We start from the raw sequence: 15,655 nt of genomic DNA, 5'->3' as shown, positions 1-15,655 counted from the left end.
CTACCTTATCCATTAATTCCTCTTTTAATGAATATCAGCATTAGAATTTGTCTTATTAGTTGCTGTATTCCTAGCCTAGCACAGTGCATGGCACAAATGTTTGTTGAATAGATTAATAAATAAATATGTCATTGTGCCAGTTTGATGTAGAAAAGCCATGTTTTAATTCTGACCCAATCTTATGGGGCCAGACTTGTTGTTTAGGATGGGAAATTTTGATTGGATTGTTTCCATGGAGATGTGACATATACAGTTATGGGTATGGTCTTTTGATTAGATGAGACATGACTTCACCCACTCAAGGTAGGTATTGATTAGTTTATGAAAGTCCTTTAAAAGGGGAAACATTTTGGAGAAACCTCAGATACAGACATTTGGAGAACAGAAGCAACAGACCCAACACAAAACCCAGATATTTGGAAATGCAGGGCCCAGCAGACATTGCCATGTTCCTTCCTATGAGATAGTAAGCAAGCCAGAACTTGGAGAGAGCCTAGGGAAGCCAAGAGATGAAACCCAGCCATAGAGAAGCCAAGTGAGAACCCCCCACAGAAAACTGCTGAAAGCAATGGAGCCCAGGAGCAAGGGACCAGCAGATTCCAGCCAGGTACCTTCCCAGTTAACCGGGGTGTTCCAGGTGGCATTAGCCTTTCCTGAGCGAAGGTAACCTCTTGTTGGAACCTTAATTTTGACATTTCCGCAGTCTCAGAACTTAAAACTTGCAACTTGATAAATTCTCTTTTTAAAAACTGTTCCATTTCTAGTATATTGAATTCTAGCAGCTTAAGCAAACCAGTACAGATTTTGGTACCAGAAGTGGGGTGCTGCTGTGATTTGCAAATAGCACACATATTGGAACAGCTTTTTAAATGGATAAAGGGAAGATTCTGGAAGAGTTATGATGATCTTGATAGAGAAGGGCTAGAATGCTTTGAAGAGACTGTTGCTCGAAATGTGGACTCTAAAGATACCTCTGACAAGGCTTTAGACAGAAATGAGGAATGTGTCATTGCAAACTGGAAGGAAGGTAACCTTTGTTTTAAAGTGGCAGATAATTTGGCCAAATTGAGTACTGCTATTAAATGAAGTTAGAATTTAAAAGTGGCGAACTAGAGTACTTAACTGAGGGCATTTCCAACCTAAATGTGGAAATGCAGTCTGGCTGCTCCTTGCAGCTTATAGCAGAATGCAATAAGAAAGAGATAAGTTGAGAACTGAATTCTTGGGCACAAAGAAAACAGAAATTGATGGTCTGCAAAATTCAGGGCTCCCAGGAAGTAAGACCCCAGTGGCTAGTGATGCACCTAAGGATTTAAGCAAACGTGGACCCAGTCAGCCATGTCAGGACAAGCCAGGATGGAAGGTGGAGTTATCCAGGAAAGATTTGTGGTTATGATCCCCACATAATGCATAGAAAATCGACAAAAACGTCCTGGGGTCTTTATAAACAGAACCTCTGCCAGTCTGGACTGAAAGGAACAGAAAAGGGACAAATTGAAGAAAAAATAACTTCAGAGAACCATGGAAGCTAAGGTCTGAAGCTAGGAAATCTCAAACCAAGAGAGCAGACTCACTCATACACCTGGAAAGGGTGAGTTTGCCCCGGAAGCAGAGGGTGGGCCTTCCACTTCATTGCTCAGGAAAAGTTTTGCTGCCCCAGGCCTCAGAGAGGGTGAAGTACATAAATCAGGGTTTGGGGTGAGCCTGGCTACCACCTCATTGTTCTGGTGGGGTTGTGTGTGTGCCCTGGAGATAGCAGAGATCCTAGACGCTGCCCTAATGTTTGGGAAGGGTGGAGCTGAGAGAATGGTGGTCCCCTCAATGTGCCTCAGTGTTGCAACTCTCACCTCAGTGTTTGAAGAGAAGCAGGCTGCTCTGTGGGCCTTTAGGAAGGGTGGAATGGCTGCTTTCTAAAGCCCAGAAGATGAATGGCTCTCAGATTTTGAAATCCAATGGAGTTTGCCCTGCAGGTCTGATGACCCCTATTTAACTTTGAATTTCTCTCTATACTAATGGAAACATATATCCTATTGACTGTCCTTCCTATGTATTTTGTCAGTACATAACTTGCCCTGCAGGTTTTCAATGGAGTTTGCCTTACAGGTCTGATGACCCCTATTTAACTTTGAATTTCTCTCTATACTAATGGAAACATATATCCTATTGACTGTCCTCCTATGTATTTTGGCAGCACATAACTTGTTCTGAGTTTCACAGTTCCATAGCCAGAGGAGAATTTCTTGCCTTAGCACAGACCATGCCGTAACTGACTTTGATGAGATTTTGTACTGTTTTTGACTTTGTATGGTATTTGTATTGTTACTGAAATGGTTTAAGGCTTTTGTGATCTTGTAATGGAGTGAATGTAGTTTTGTATACAGAACATGCCTTTTTGGGGGTCCAGAGGGTAAAATGTGCCAGTTTGTAACTATTATGTAACAGCCATGTTTTGATCCTGATCTAATCTTGTGGGGCCAGACCTGTTTTTATGGTGGGAAACTTTGATTGGATTGTTTCCATGGAGATGTGACACATGCAATTGGGGGTGTGGCCTTTTGATTAGATGGAGATGTGACTCCACCTATTCAAGGTAGGTCTTGATTAGTTTGTGAGAGTCTATTAAAAGGGGAAACATTTTGGAGAAACCTCAGACACTTGGAGAATCAGCGAGAGCCAACAGAGCCAACATGAGACCCAGACATTTAGGAATGCAGGGCCCAGCAGACGTTGTCATGTTCCTTCCCATGAGATGCTAAGCAAACCAGAACCTGAAGAGAGCCTAGGGAAGCCAAGAGATGAAAAGAGATGAAACCCAGCCCTGGAGAAGCTAAGTGAAGAAGCTCCACAGGAAACAGAGGTCAAAAGCAACGGAGCCCAGGAGCATGGGACCAGCATATGCCAGCTAGATGCTTCCCAGTTGACAGAAGTGTTCAGATGTTATCAGCCTTGAGAAGGTAACCTCTTGTTGATGCCTTAATTTGGACATTTTCATGGCCTTAGAACTATAAACTTGTAACTTGATAAATTCCCTTTTTAAAAACCATTCTATTTCTGGTATATTGCATTCTGGCAGCTTTAGCAAACCAATACATCACCCAATACAAATTATATAGCAAAATGGTTCATTGTAATCTATTCATTTATTAAAATTCTTATTGTATATGCCTTAGGTAACAGGTATTAACTTAGATCTTGGGGATATAGTGGTGAACTAAACAGACACTGATTGCATTGATGGAATTCACAGTGAGGTTCAGAATTCTAAATAATGAACTAATCTCAATTATGGTAAAGTTTCAACATTGAGGTCAATGAGAGCTGAAATTATGAGAGAGGACCTTCCAGAGGAATGAAGAAAATGTAGCATTTCCTCAGGTGAAGAATAAGAGAGAATTTTCCATATTAGGGATGCTGTTGCACATTTTATTTTCCCAAAATGGCAGCAACAATCTTTCTGTTCTCACATACTCTTCCAGAACCTTGCTACTTTCCACAAAGAGGTGGATCCTTTTTCCCCTCCCCTTAATCCTTTATGACTGCCTCAGCAATATAGCATGTTTGGAGGTGGTCATACATATATATAAAGCCAATTACTAATATTGTGCTTAATAATGAAAGATTGAATGTTTTGCCCTAAGCTCAGGAACTGGGCAAGGTTACCCACTCTGACAACCGTGTATTCAACATTGTACTGCAAGTTCTAGCTTGTGCAAAAAGACAAAAAGGAGAAATGAGGCATATGGATTTAGAGGGAAGAAATAAAACCATCTTTATTCACAGAGAGCATGATTATCCATGTAGAAAATCCCAAAGAATCAATAATAAAGCTATTAAAACTAATGAGTGAGTCTGACAAGGGCATATCTATTCTTTCTTTATACTAGCAATCTCAGTTGCATTATACTAAGTTTCTGCCTTTGATCTCCTCCCCGTACTCTACCAAATGAACTGACTGCCTACTCATAGAGAAAATAGAAATCATTAGATAGGTACTACTGCAGCTTCCTGGTGGCACGTGTCCTCTTCTTTCCTCTCATCACAAATGGGAGAGACTTACAAGGCTTATTCTCTGTTCCTGAACATTCTGAGACCTTTCTGTCTCAGAACTGATTCACATGCTATTTCCTTAACTGGAAAGTAGCTTTTCCCAGGATTAAATGCTTTTAATCCTACTTTTCTGAACTAAATTGCAATAGTCCTGAAGATCTTGCCTTAAACATCTCTTATTGCAGCTTTCCCTGCTTCCTCAATGCCACCCTATGCCTTACTGTTATATATTCTCTTAGCTGTTATACATCTCCGTTTTAACAGTTTTTAAACAATAATTAATTTTTTGTGTATACCACTGTTCTTATTTCACAATGCTTGAATTTGTAAAAAAGTCACATTTCTTATTTTATTCTTCCATAAACAATTTAAATCAATTTCAAGACCCTTTTTAGCAAAGTTGGCAAGGAGGCCAGGTTTAGACATGTTAGGAGATTGTCATTTGTCTCCTTCCAGGAAAAATTGCCAGTCAGAGGAGAGCTGTTGCACTCACTACTTAAATATTCCAGCAGAAATGAAGAAAACATATGCTTTGTTGAATTTTCTCCATTTTTTTTTGCTCCAGTTTACCATATTTGTTAGTATATAATATATACTTTTAATAGTGTGTTGGAAGTTTAGTTGTTTTGCTAATGTGCCATTTTCTGCATTGGTTTCCTTAATAGCTGTAAATAAATACAAGCAAATATTGGAATACTAATTCTAACACTGATGCCAAGTTCCACATGTTTATGAAAAAGGTATGAAACAATTAGAAATGTCTCTTGTCAAAATTTTTTATGTGTCAAAAAAACACTTAACCTCCAGCAAACTGAAATTAATAAGGTACTTTTGGTAATGTTTTTATAGGTACAATTATCAAATAACAATTTTGGCTATAGGCAAAGATTTATTTGACCTGAAACAACACTTAATATTTATTAATGCAGTTTAGCGTAAGTATTAAAATGCTGTTTGCCTATAACAAAGTGTGCTTGTAACTGATTTTACTTCATAAATCCTCTGTAAATAGTGAAAACCACATGTAGACTTTCTAGAATAGGTGGAGACCTTTAGAAACATTCTATTTCTTGAGCCAAAATTCCATCATGATGCTTGACAATCTGTACCTCCCCCTGCCAAAAAAAAAACCGACAATGTATTTTCCATTCTTTCATACTTGTAGAATAAAGCATCGCAGTCTCAAATCTAGATCTACCTTATTTGCTGTTAATTTTTTATACTATTTCATTATTTCCATGTCTAAGCACTTGAATATATATGAACTATTATGAAAGTAGTAAGACTAAATATTTTATGCATGTGAATATAAACTAGTCAGAGAGAGACCAGAGTCCTTCTTCCTTACACTTGCAAAATGAAACAATAACAACAACAAAAGAAAAAGCTGGAGGAAAAATTAGATGGTTTTCAGATATAAAAAATGTGGCCCCAAAATATTTGGTGTATGTAATGTGGCCTGAGTTGTTATTGCTGCCAGAAGGACAAAGGTTATGGCTCCTTAGATAGCAAAACCGATCATAGACCACGTATTTTGTTGCTCAAGTCCTTTCCTGGTCCAGCCATGAACAGGTGGCATACAAGTAGCCATACCTAAGTAAGAAGGCCATCTACTGAAAAAACCCTCCCCAAATGGTCGGGGTTTGAATCACCACAACCTCCTGCTCTTCAGAGGAAAGTGTATTAACTTAGGAGAAAAGAAGATAGGAGAAAATAGGTGTTCACCATTAGTTTCTCTACCTTGTCTTTCCTTATTCTTTAATGTGAAAAGGAATTTTATATAAAAGAGTGGTTCCTGTACTTCCTATGAAAAAAAGAGGAATCCCTTTATCATTTTCTAATCATTAAATAAATCACTCTCCATTTTTTGTGATAATCCAATACATATACAATCGCCACAAAGCATAGGCTAATCCCAGTTTAAATTAGGCCTAAGAGTCACCCCCAGAGAGCCTCTTTTGTTGCTCAGATGTGGCCTATCTTTCTCTGCCAACAAAGCAAGCAAACTCACAGCCCTCCCCAACTCCTCTGTGTGGGTCATGACTCCCAGTGGTATAAACCTCCCTGGAAATGTGGGACAGAAATCCTAGAATGAGCTGGGACTCAGCATCACAGGATTGAGAAATCCTTCTCGACCGAAAGGAGAGAGAGAGAAATGAGACAAAATAAAGTGTCAGTGGCTGAGAGATTTCAAACCTCAATGGCTGAGAGGTTATCCTGGAGGTTATTCTTACACATTATATAGATATCTCCTTTTTTAGTTTAAGGTGTATTAGAGAGGTGCCTGAAACTGTAGAGCTGTATTCCAGTAGCCATGTTTCTTGAAGATGATTGTATAATGATATAGCTGTGTGAGTGTGAAAACCTTGTGTCTGATGCTCCTTTTATCTGTGATATTGACAGATGAATAAAAAATATGGATTAAAAATAAATGATAGGGGAAAAATGTTAAAACAAATTGAGTAGATTGAAATACTAGTGAACAATGAAAGGGAGTGATAAAGGGGTACAGAAAAAAAATAGGGGAACAAGGGTTAAAATATATTGGGTAGATAGATGGTAATACTAGTGGTGAATGAGACCAATGAGAGGGAGGGGTAAGGGTCATGGTATGTTATGAGTTCTTCCTTTTTTATTTTTATTTCTTTTTCTGGAGTGATACAAATGTTCTAAGAAATGATCATGGTGATGAATATACAACAGTGTGATGATATTGTGAGTCATTGATTATACACCAAGAATGAAATGTTCATATGTTAAGAATGTTCGTGTTTATATGTTGTTTTGTTTTGTCAGTAAAAATAAAGTTTAAAAAATGCATATGTAAGTACCAACAAAAACTTGAAATCAGTGTGAAATAACCTGTTACCTTTTTTTTTCCAATTAGAGAAGTTTTAGGTTTGCAGAAAAAGCATGCGTAAGAGACAGTTGTCATACACTACCCTGTGATGGTTAGGTCAACTTGGACAAGTGATTATGCCCATTTGTCTATTCAGGCAAGCACTGACCAGACCATCGCTGCAAGGATATTTTGTGGCTGGTTGATAAACTGAAAGGCTGGTGTATTAAATCATCAGTCAGTTGATTACATCTGTGGCTGATTACATCTGTGATCAACTAAAGCATGTCTCCCTCAATGAGATAATCCACTCAGTTGAAGCTTTTAAGGAAGAAGAGAGGCTCATTTACTGCTCCTTCAGCTGGTGAGCCTCTCCTGTGGAGTTTGGTCATACCCTTCATCAGAGCACCAGCTTCACAGCCTGCCCTGTGGATTTTGGACTCTTCCATTCCCACTGTTGCATGAGACAGCTTTATGAGTCTCATATGTACAGATATCTCCTGTTGGTTCTGTGTCCCTAGAGAACCCTGACTAATACACACTCTGTTGTTAAAATTTTGCCTGAGTGTGGTAGATTTGTTACATTCAGAAATACTTTTATAGCTGTACTTTCAACTGTAGTCCATGGTTTACATTAGGGTTCACTGTTTTTGTTGTACAGTCCTATGGTTTTTTTTTAACATATTTATTCTAGTAGCTTATATACAATCTAAAATTTTACCTTTTAGCCAAAATATTTAAGCACTATTAATTACATTCACAATGTTGTGCTACCATCACCATCTGTTACAGTGTTACCGTTTTGAATTGTAATCAAGAGCAATAAAACTGTCCCTAAACCATATCCTGTGTAATTATTCAATATATGTTAAGCTTTCTGAAGTATTGAAAGTAATTCACGGATTCCCATGATTACTAAGATGGAATTCAAGTAGTCTGACATCTGTTTTTAAAAAAGTCAACATGTGAAAAGAAGTTCCTCAGTGCTCATATTGTGACCTAATTCCTCTTGCCCATGCCTGGACCTAATTTGACACATATTGAAAATGGGGGTATTAATTTATTAATCACTGAAAGACAAAGATCTGGATAGGAAGATATTCTGAAATCTTTTCCAATTTTTTAGCCAGTCATTTATGCAAAAAGTACTTAAATATTAAGCATGAACTACATAAAGGTGAGACATATATGGAGTCTGCCTCAGTAGGTTTTACAGTGTACCTTTTATCTGTGATTCTAGTGATATCTTGTTCATTTAGTTCATCACTTTATTGTTGTATTTCATTCTCATGGTATTAAATTTTATGCATCTAACTGCTCAACAGCCTTCTAGCTGTAGAAAATGACGTTATCTTCTTTCATTATTCAGTTTTGAGTAGAAGGATTTTGTTTTTTGTTTTTTGTTTTTTTTTGTTTGTTTGCATGGGCAGGCACTGGGAATCAAACCTGGGTCTCTGGCGTGACAGATGAGAAATCTGCCGCTGAGCCACCGTCGTATCACCTGAGTAGAAGGATTTTTTTAGCATAGTTCTTTTAAAAGACATAATTACCAAAAAGGAATCTGACTATGAATCAGATAGAAGACCCCTCAATGTTCTTATTTCTGAGAAATCCTTACAAAGCAACCATAAAGAAATACTTGATTATCTTCCACCTACCAAATGTCTATTGTTACTTTCTAATACATTTTGAGTTTGGTACAAGGATTAATCTCTTTTTTAAAAAACTGATTGGACTAACCATAATTATCTAAAAGTAAATGTGCACGTGGTAATAAGTAATTTGTGAAATAGCTTTAAGAAAAGCATTGTAAGGCATATTAATTATGATTAGTTTTTTTATGTTATGGAATATACAAAGATAGGTAAAATATATATGACAGTTCTCTGCTGCTTGTTATCAGTATTACATTACTACAGTTTCTATATACATATTCACACAGGCAGTTTTGTAAATTAAATGGTAACTTTTGTCTATTTGATCATCTCATAATATGACAGCACCTAACATTGGAATCTAAAATTCATTGTTATTGGGTAACACATAGTGGTTTTTCACTGAATAAAAATTATCCCCAAATAGTAACACCTAAGCTTATATACATGGTCACAAAGGTTTCTCAAAATTATTTTATAAATTTGATTTCTCTCTAATGAAAGCAAAAATAGTGATTCAGAACCTAATGCTTTGATTGAGAATTTGAAATTACACTTGACAGTTTATTAACACCAAGTAATAGAATTTCTCTCCAATACATTTTCAGCCCAAAGTAAGTAGCTCAGATTCCAGAAAGACAGAACTAAAAACACCCATTTTCTTTGACTCTGTCATCTGAGTCTTCATAGACTGTCTGATTGTGAGGAACTTCATAGTTAGACATTTTGAGAGTAAGAAGAGAAGTTTATGATGCAGTGACTTATGTGAGAGACAAAATGATCAAAATATTTTTCAGTATTGTTCTAGATGTATAAAATGCCTAAGGCTGTGATCAGAATAAGTCCCAACAAAAGAAGCAATGATTGCTTTAGAATTATATTGGATGAGAAGAAAGTGATGTATGAAGTAAAGAAGATGGCAGAACACCTGGAAAAAAATTTTAATCTTATCAGTGTTACCCAGTAGGGAATTATTAGAAGTAACATTGTTTTTTAATGGGAGGTTGTGTTGACTAGCTTTTTAAATTTCACTGAAGAGTTGTAAGATTAAGATAACTTTAAAGGTTTAAAAGAGTAGCTTTCTAAAACATGAATTTTTTTTCAAATCAGTGAAAGCAAAAAGAAACTTTTAAATAATCGTGTGAAGAAAAATCACATTTAAGAATAATTTTGGTTTAAAAATATTAGCTAAAATTGCCACATCTTTATTTTTATAAGTAGTTATTTTTTTAATGTTTTTCTTTCTTAGTGGAAGTTGAGTTTTACCAATTTTACCAAGGAATGTGGGTACTAAATAATGTTTCTTCTTTCCTATAGGTAAAAGTTCAGTCAGGAAGCTGACAAAAAAGGTAAGTAATGTGTTTCTTTTCTTTTTTGTTAAGAGAAAATGGCCTTTTTATAGATAAATTGAAAGATTTTAATGTCTGTATTCAAAGGATATCGAGGATGTACTGGCAGGAATCCAAACAGCTCGTTGTGGATCAACCTTTTTTAGAGACCTTGGTGATAAAGGTAATTTTGATTTGTTTTAAAATTTCTACTTACGTGTTTTGTTTAACCAAAGGAATTAAGGTATGAGGTTTGCAACTATACACTAGAAAATATATAGTAGAGAATGTACATGGAAAATAGATCATGTTATTTAAAAGATGTTTTTAAAACATAATAAAATAGAGTGCATGGGTGGTTCAGTGGTGAAATGCTCGTCTTTGATGTGGGAGACCCAGGTTCGATTCTCAGACCATGTACCCCCCCAAAAAACATAATAAAATAGTCATTAAGGAAGAAGTACCTTTCTTAAACTTTTTGGGCAATCACACATAAATTAATAAACATCAGGCTAATTAAAGCCAAGAGAGGGAATGAGGTGGAGTATCTATGGTAAGAAGAAGAAAAGGCCTCAAAGAGAATCAGAGGAGCACCAACACTTAGGGATTAACAGAGAAGTGCCCATGAAGAAGACTAAAGCAGGGCAATCAGAGAAGTAGAGAAAACCCAGGAGAGTGTTAACTCAGAAGGCAGGTGGAGAAATTTTTTTAAAAAAGAGAGTGGTATCAAATATGTAAAGATAGGTCAATTCAGGGGTTGAATGAGAAATGTTCAATAAATTCAGCAGCAAGTTTGTGACACTTTAGCAAGTGCAAATTTAATGATCTCATGGGCTCTGCAGCCAATTGCAGAGCATTGAGAGGTGATGGAGCATGAGATTATTAGGTACAAACCACCTTAGAGACGTGGATGTGAACACAAGGAATAGAGGGAGTGACTGGGGGAGAGACAAAAGGTTAGAGGAATATTGATTTATGTCTGATGGAACAGCTTGAGCATGTTTGAGGCTGTTGAGAGGAAGAGGTGAAAACAGGAGAAAGAAAGTGTGAATAGGACAAAATCCTGGAAAATGTGAGAAGGGATTGTCTTAAGAGCACAAGTGGAGGATCACCATTAGACAGGGAGAATGGTTTTTCCATTTTATTAGTAGGAAAGGGTACTTAATGCAAAGATGCTTACAAATTTCATGTCAGGAATCAAGGCAGTTATTTTTAGGTGGCTTTGGTTTCTTTAAAAAGTAGGAGTTGGTACAGTTAAAGTTTATGAAGAAAGAAGAAGCTTTGAAAAAGTTTCTATGCATAAGAAAAGAGAATGACCCGGGAAACAGGAACTTTGTTGAAACCATAAGGGATCAGAAGAGGATGTAGCTCATGAATGAATAGGGCCACCAGTCAGTGTGATTGTCTTTTTTTTTTTTAGTAGCCTATGTGTAGAAATGGAAAGTTGGACAATTGTCTTGATCTAGGATTAGGATTTTGCTAGTAACTAAACTGCTAGGGAGGGAGTTGGCGTTGTTGAGGAAAAGAGTGGTTTTAAACATGAGCCATGGCATCTACACAGGATAACACAAAGAGAAATTTCAGGAAGAATGTGGAAAAAAGTCAAGAGAGCTGTGCCAGTGAGTTTGAAAAACAGTTGCAATGGAAGTGCATGAGCAGAAAAGAAATGTGGCCCTAGAATAAGGTATCTGAGTTATGATTTCAGAGATGAAGCAGATCCAGGTGATTTCAAGGTTAGGGTGTGATCATGGAAGGTGATGGGTTGAAGTAGGAATGGGTGTTAATTCAGTGAAAGTTATCAAGGATCTCAAAAATGGGGTATTGTCATCCATGCATTGAAATCACCTAGGATGATGACTTGAGTAGGAGAAAGACAGTCACCAGGGGTTAAAGTTTTCAGTGAATGAGAGCAAAGGCTGCTAGGTGACCAGAGAAGAGAAGTAGAAGTCATGATTGCAGAAGAGTCCAGACAGGAAGCCAGGATAGAGAAGAGAAGAACCCCTGGTCAGAGCAGCACATTTTGGGGACAAGCAGAAGATGAGGGAGAAGGCTTTTAAGGATGCTTGAGTGATCAGTGTTAGGGAGTCAGCCAGGGAATTGCCCTCAGCTGTTATTTCCTCCAAAATAAATGTGTGTGTGATAAATAATGACACTAATAATTGCAGATATTAACTGGGGGCTTCCTATACCTCAGAAACCATACTGAATCTTTTACATGTAGTAATGTATATAAACCCTCACAGCAGTCTATGAGGAAGGTACTGTTACTTAATATTCCCTTTATGCAGATGAGGTAACTGAGGCACAAGAAGGCTAAGTAGCCTGCCGAAGGTCACATACAGCTAATCAGTACAGTTCATATGTGCATTATCTAATGCAAGCCAAGTAACATGACCAGACAAAAATTTCACTTAAGTAAATATCATTTGAATATATTTTCATATGTTCATAACATTTTACAATTAGGCAAAGGACCTCCACTGGTCCTTTTTTTCTAAGAGCAAGTCTATATTTGACAAGTATAGAAAAAGTATTCGCTGAACTTCGCGATAATTAATAACAGATAATGTTCTTTCTTGTTATCTGAAGAGGAATTTGTAGAGTTAAAAAGTAGATATAATTTCTAAATCAATGTTTCATACCCCTTACATTGAATACAGAACAGTTTTTACAATTATTTCATGTGATTTGTATTCTGAACTCAACATTAATTTTTTAATGAAAATAAGTATGTCGTTTAACACTCCATAGAGAAAGAAAACAAAATGTAATACTGTTGGCATCTGAACTCCAAAAACAAAATATTAATCAAAATGTTTATTGTTGGGCGGGCCACAGTGGCTCAGCAGGCAAGAATGCTTGCCTGCCGTGCCAGAGGACCCAGGTTCGATTTCCGGTGCCTGCCCATAAAAAAAAAATTTTTTTATTGTTAATAATTATCCACTGTGGCTCATACCACAGTGGCTCAATATTTAGTGGACTACACTTCACTTATACTCGATGCATCGGTTCTTTCTACTAAACTGTTCAGTTATCTTTATGCCACTCCACCCCATCCTCATTCCATTCCTTCCAATTATAGTGCCAAATCATCCCTATATACTTGAAGAAATGAAGAAATCTCCTTAATTTTTTCATGATGAAAATTTAGTGGGAGATTGTCTGTGGGTAAGAATGTGTGTTTTGGAGCCAACAGAGTTAAATTAAAATTTTTCCTAGTTTTATAACCTGGGGAAGTTATTTAATCTCTTTCATCCTTTCTTTTATCTCATTTATAACAAAATTTGTAATGACTTTCTGATGGGATTGTTAGAAGAATTTGATAAAATAATTTTTTTTTAACATTTACACTATCTGGTACTTAGTCCTTAAAAATATGGTTAAAAACGTGAGCTTTAGGCCTGATCTGAATTCCTAGCTCTCTAATAATGAGCTGTGTAACCTTGGGCAAATGACTTAACCTCTCTACCACCAAATTTGCAAGTGTATTCGCCTTAAATACTCATCTTCTAAAAGAAATTTTGTAAGGTTTTACTTTAAGAAGCTGTCATTAACATGGCCCTTCAGATGCATTTTAAATACAATATTTTAATCCCAAATCCACTATATAGATTAAAGTTATGGCTTTGAGGTATTCTTTCATCACATTTACTTTTCTGAAAATAGTTTGAGATGTTGAGAAAGATACTATGTTTACTAATTGTGAAAGTTTAGGTAATGTCTGTTGATATAAACTCAGTTGTTTCATGGTTATTTGATTTTTCCCCCTGAAATAAGGAAGGATAAGAATATTCTATAATAATTTTGACTTAATGCAGAATATGAGAACTAGGAATAGGTTAATTCAGCATTTGCATAAATATAATGTGATTTCAGAAATTCTGAGAAATTATTTTCAAGGTAAATTCATAAAGTAAAACCTGAAAAGAGAGTTTAAACCATTTTAAGAAAAACATATTGAAGAAATAAGAGATTAGTTGATAGTACTTAAAAGAAAGACCCGCGAAGCACACTTTACGTCTGAAACGAAATAACTATGTAGATTTATTCCTGGCCAGGAATCTTACATACTAATGGGTAGTTCCTCATGTGCTGCCTATTGTGTCTATGTGGAATTCTGTCTATTTTCCCAGTACCCACTGAACAGTGTCCCACAAATCAGCTGTTTTACTCTATGAAAATAATCTCATACCACTAAGCAGAGTTTCTTGCTGTCTCATTTTTGCTTTTATTATACTATAATGTCATTTCTCTTTGCTAATTATAGAACCATAAATTTTATGAGAGGAAAAATTTTGTCTGGTCCTTTCTTTTTATTAGAGCCATGAGTTTACAGAAAAGTCATCCATAAAGTACAAGTTTCCCATATATTCCCACCCTCATTACCTCTGTTTGGCCATTTTTCTATTCCCAGTTACCTACCATATTGCCTAGAACATAGTAGATACTCACATAAAATTCATTACTTTACATGCTAATTGCACACTACTCTGATCCATTTCAGTGAATCTTGAAATGTATTTTTTTGGTTATACATCTTTAGTTGGCCTAAAATATGTAGATAACTACATTTTTAAAAAATATCCTACAGTTAAAATTTCACTACTTTATATTAATCATCTTCCCAGCTAGGATTAATTGCTGTTATATTATCAAGATTAAATCCATTTTATAATAATGCTTTCATAAATTTTAGGGAGAATGTATCAACTGTTAACATCTAAATAGAAACATGAAATTATCAACTCATTTTTATTTTTCATTAAACAGAATTCTTTTTGATGTAAACTAGTTCTAAGATATGCTAGATGAAATTTCTGCCTGTTGACCAATGTCTTACCAGCTTAATACTTAATGATGTGAAATTGTATAGAATATTTTTCATTTTCCTAACTAAATATTTAATTTTTTATGAGATTATTTGGTATATTACCACATTTAATATAGTGCACAATTAATTTAAACCAAATTACCTATAAAATGGAGTCACTTAAGTAAATAAATCTGATTGTTGCACAATTGAACACAAAACCTACTTTTTATTTCTACTGCCCTACTATTGATTATAAAAGCATATCTAAAATCATGTATTCTATACTCAGAATCATGAGAATACATATTAAAATTAGTAAAACTCACATGAAGTATATCCTATGCAGAAAAGAATTTAACACTTTTAAAGGCCTTTTTTTCTCTACATAAAGGAAAAAAGAACTTGCCTCCAAATCTCCTACTTATCTGCAACTGCGGCCACATTTCCTGTCTTCCCTGTTGTTTTTGAAATGCTATTCCTTCTAAAAGAAGCTACCCTGCCCTTCATATGTGCACCAGTCTCACTTCTGGCTTCCTCAGAAGTTCTCTACTCTGGTGTTATTCCCTCTCTCTACCTTATCTCCAGTTTCTTTCTCTCTTCCTAGCTTATAAGCATCTCCCATTCTTAAGGAAAAAAAAAAAGGTTCCCTCTTTGACTCCACTTCTCCCACCAGCAGCCTCCTTACTTTCTAATCCCTTTTCATAGCCAAACTATGTGCTCTGTTATCTTCTTCACCTTCTATCCATTCTTCAGCCTTCTTCAGCCTGCCCTCCTTGTTATCAGACCCAGTGGAGTCATTTTTGTTCTCATCATATATGACCTCTGCAGTATTTGATGCTATTATGTATTCCCATCTTCTCAAAACAGTCTTATCCTTTGGTTTCTGTGGCCCCATGCTTTCATGTGTTTATGTATATGTTTCCATACTATCTAGTTGTTTCTTCTATCTCTTTTGCAAACTCATCTTCCTCTA

At 36.0% G+C, this 15,655-nt stretch overlaps 1 protein-coding gene across 1 annotated transcript in view; it reads left to right on the top strand.

The window, feature by feature from the left end:
- The window catches only part of MICU2 (mitochondrial calcium uptake 2), a 154,990-nt gene that overhangs the window by 80,382 nt on the left and 58,953 nt on the right, over window positions 1–15,655 (top strand). The window contains exons 3-4 of the mRNA XM_077158838.1: window positions 9,859–9,890; window positions 9,978–10,053. Of these exons, the coding sequence (XP_077014953.1) occupies window positions 9,859–9,890; window positions 9,978–10,053 (108 nt within the window). The remainder of the gene's footprint in view (window positions 1–9,858; window positions 9,891–9,977; window positions 10,054–15,655) is intronic.

This window comes from Tamandua tetradactyla, chromosome 4 (assembly GCF_023851605.1).
Source record: "Tamandua tetradactyla isolate mTamTet1 chromosome 4, mTamTet1.pri, whole genome shotgun sequence".
Classification (NCBI taxonomy): Eukaryota; Metazoa; Chordata; class Mammalia; order Pilosa; family Myrmecophagidae; genus Tamandua; species Tamandua tetradactyla.
This window is presented reverse-complemented; position numbering and strand designations above follow the sequence as displayed.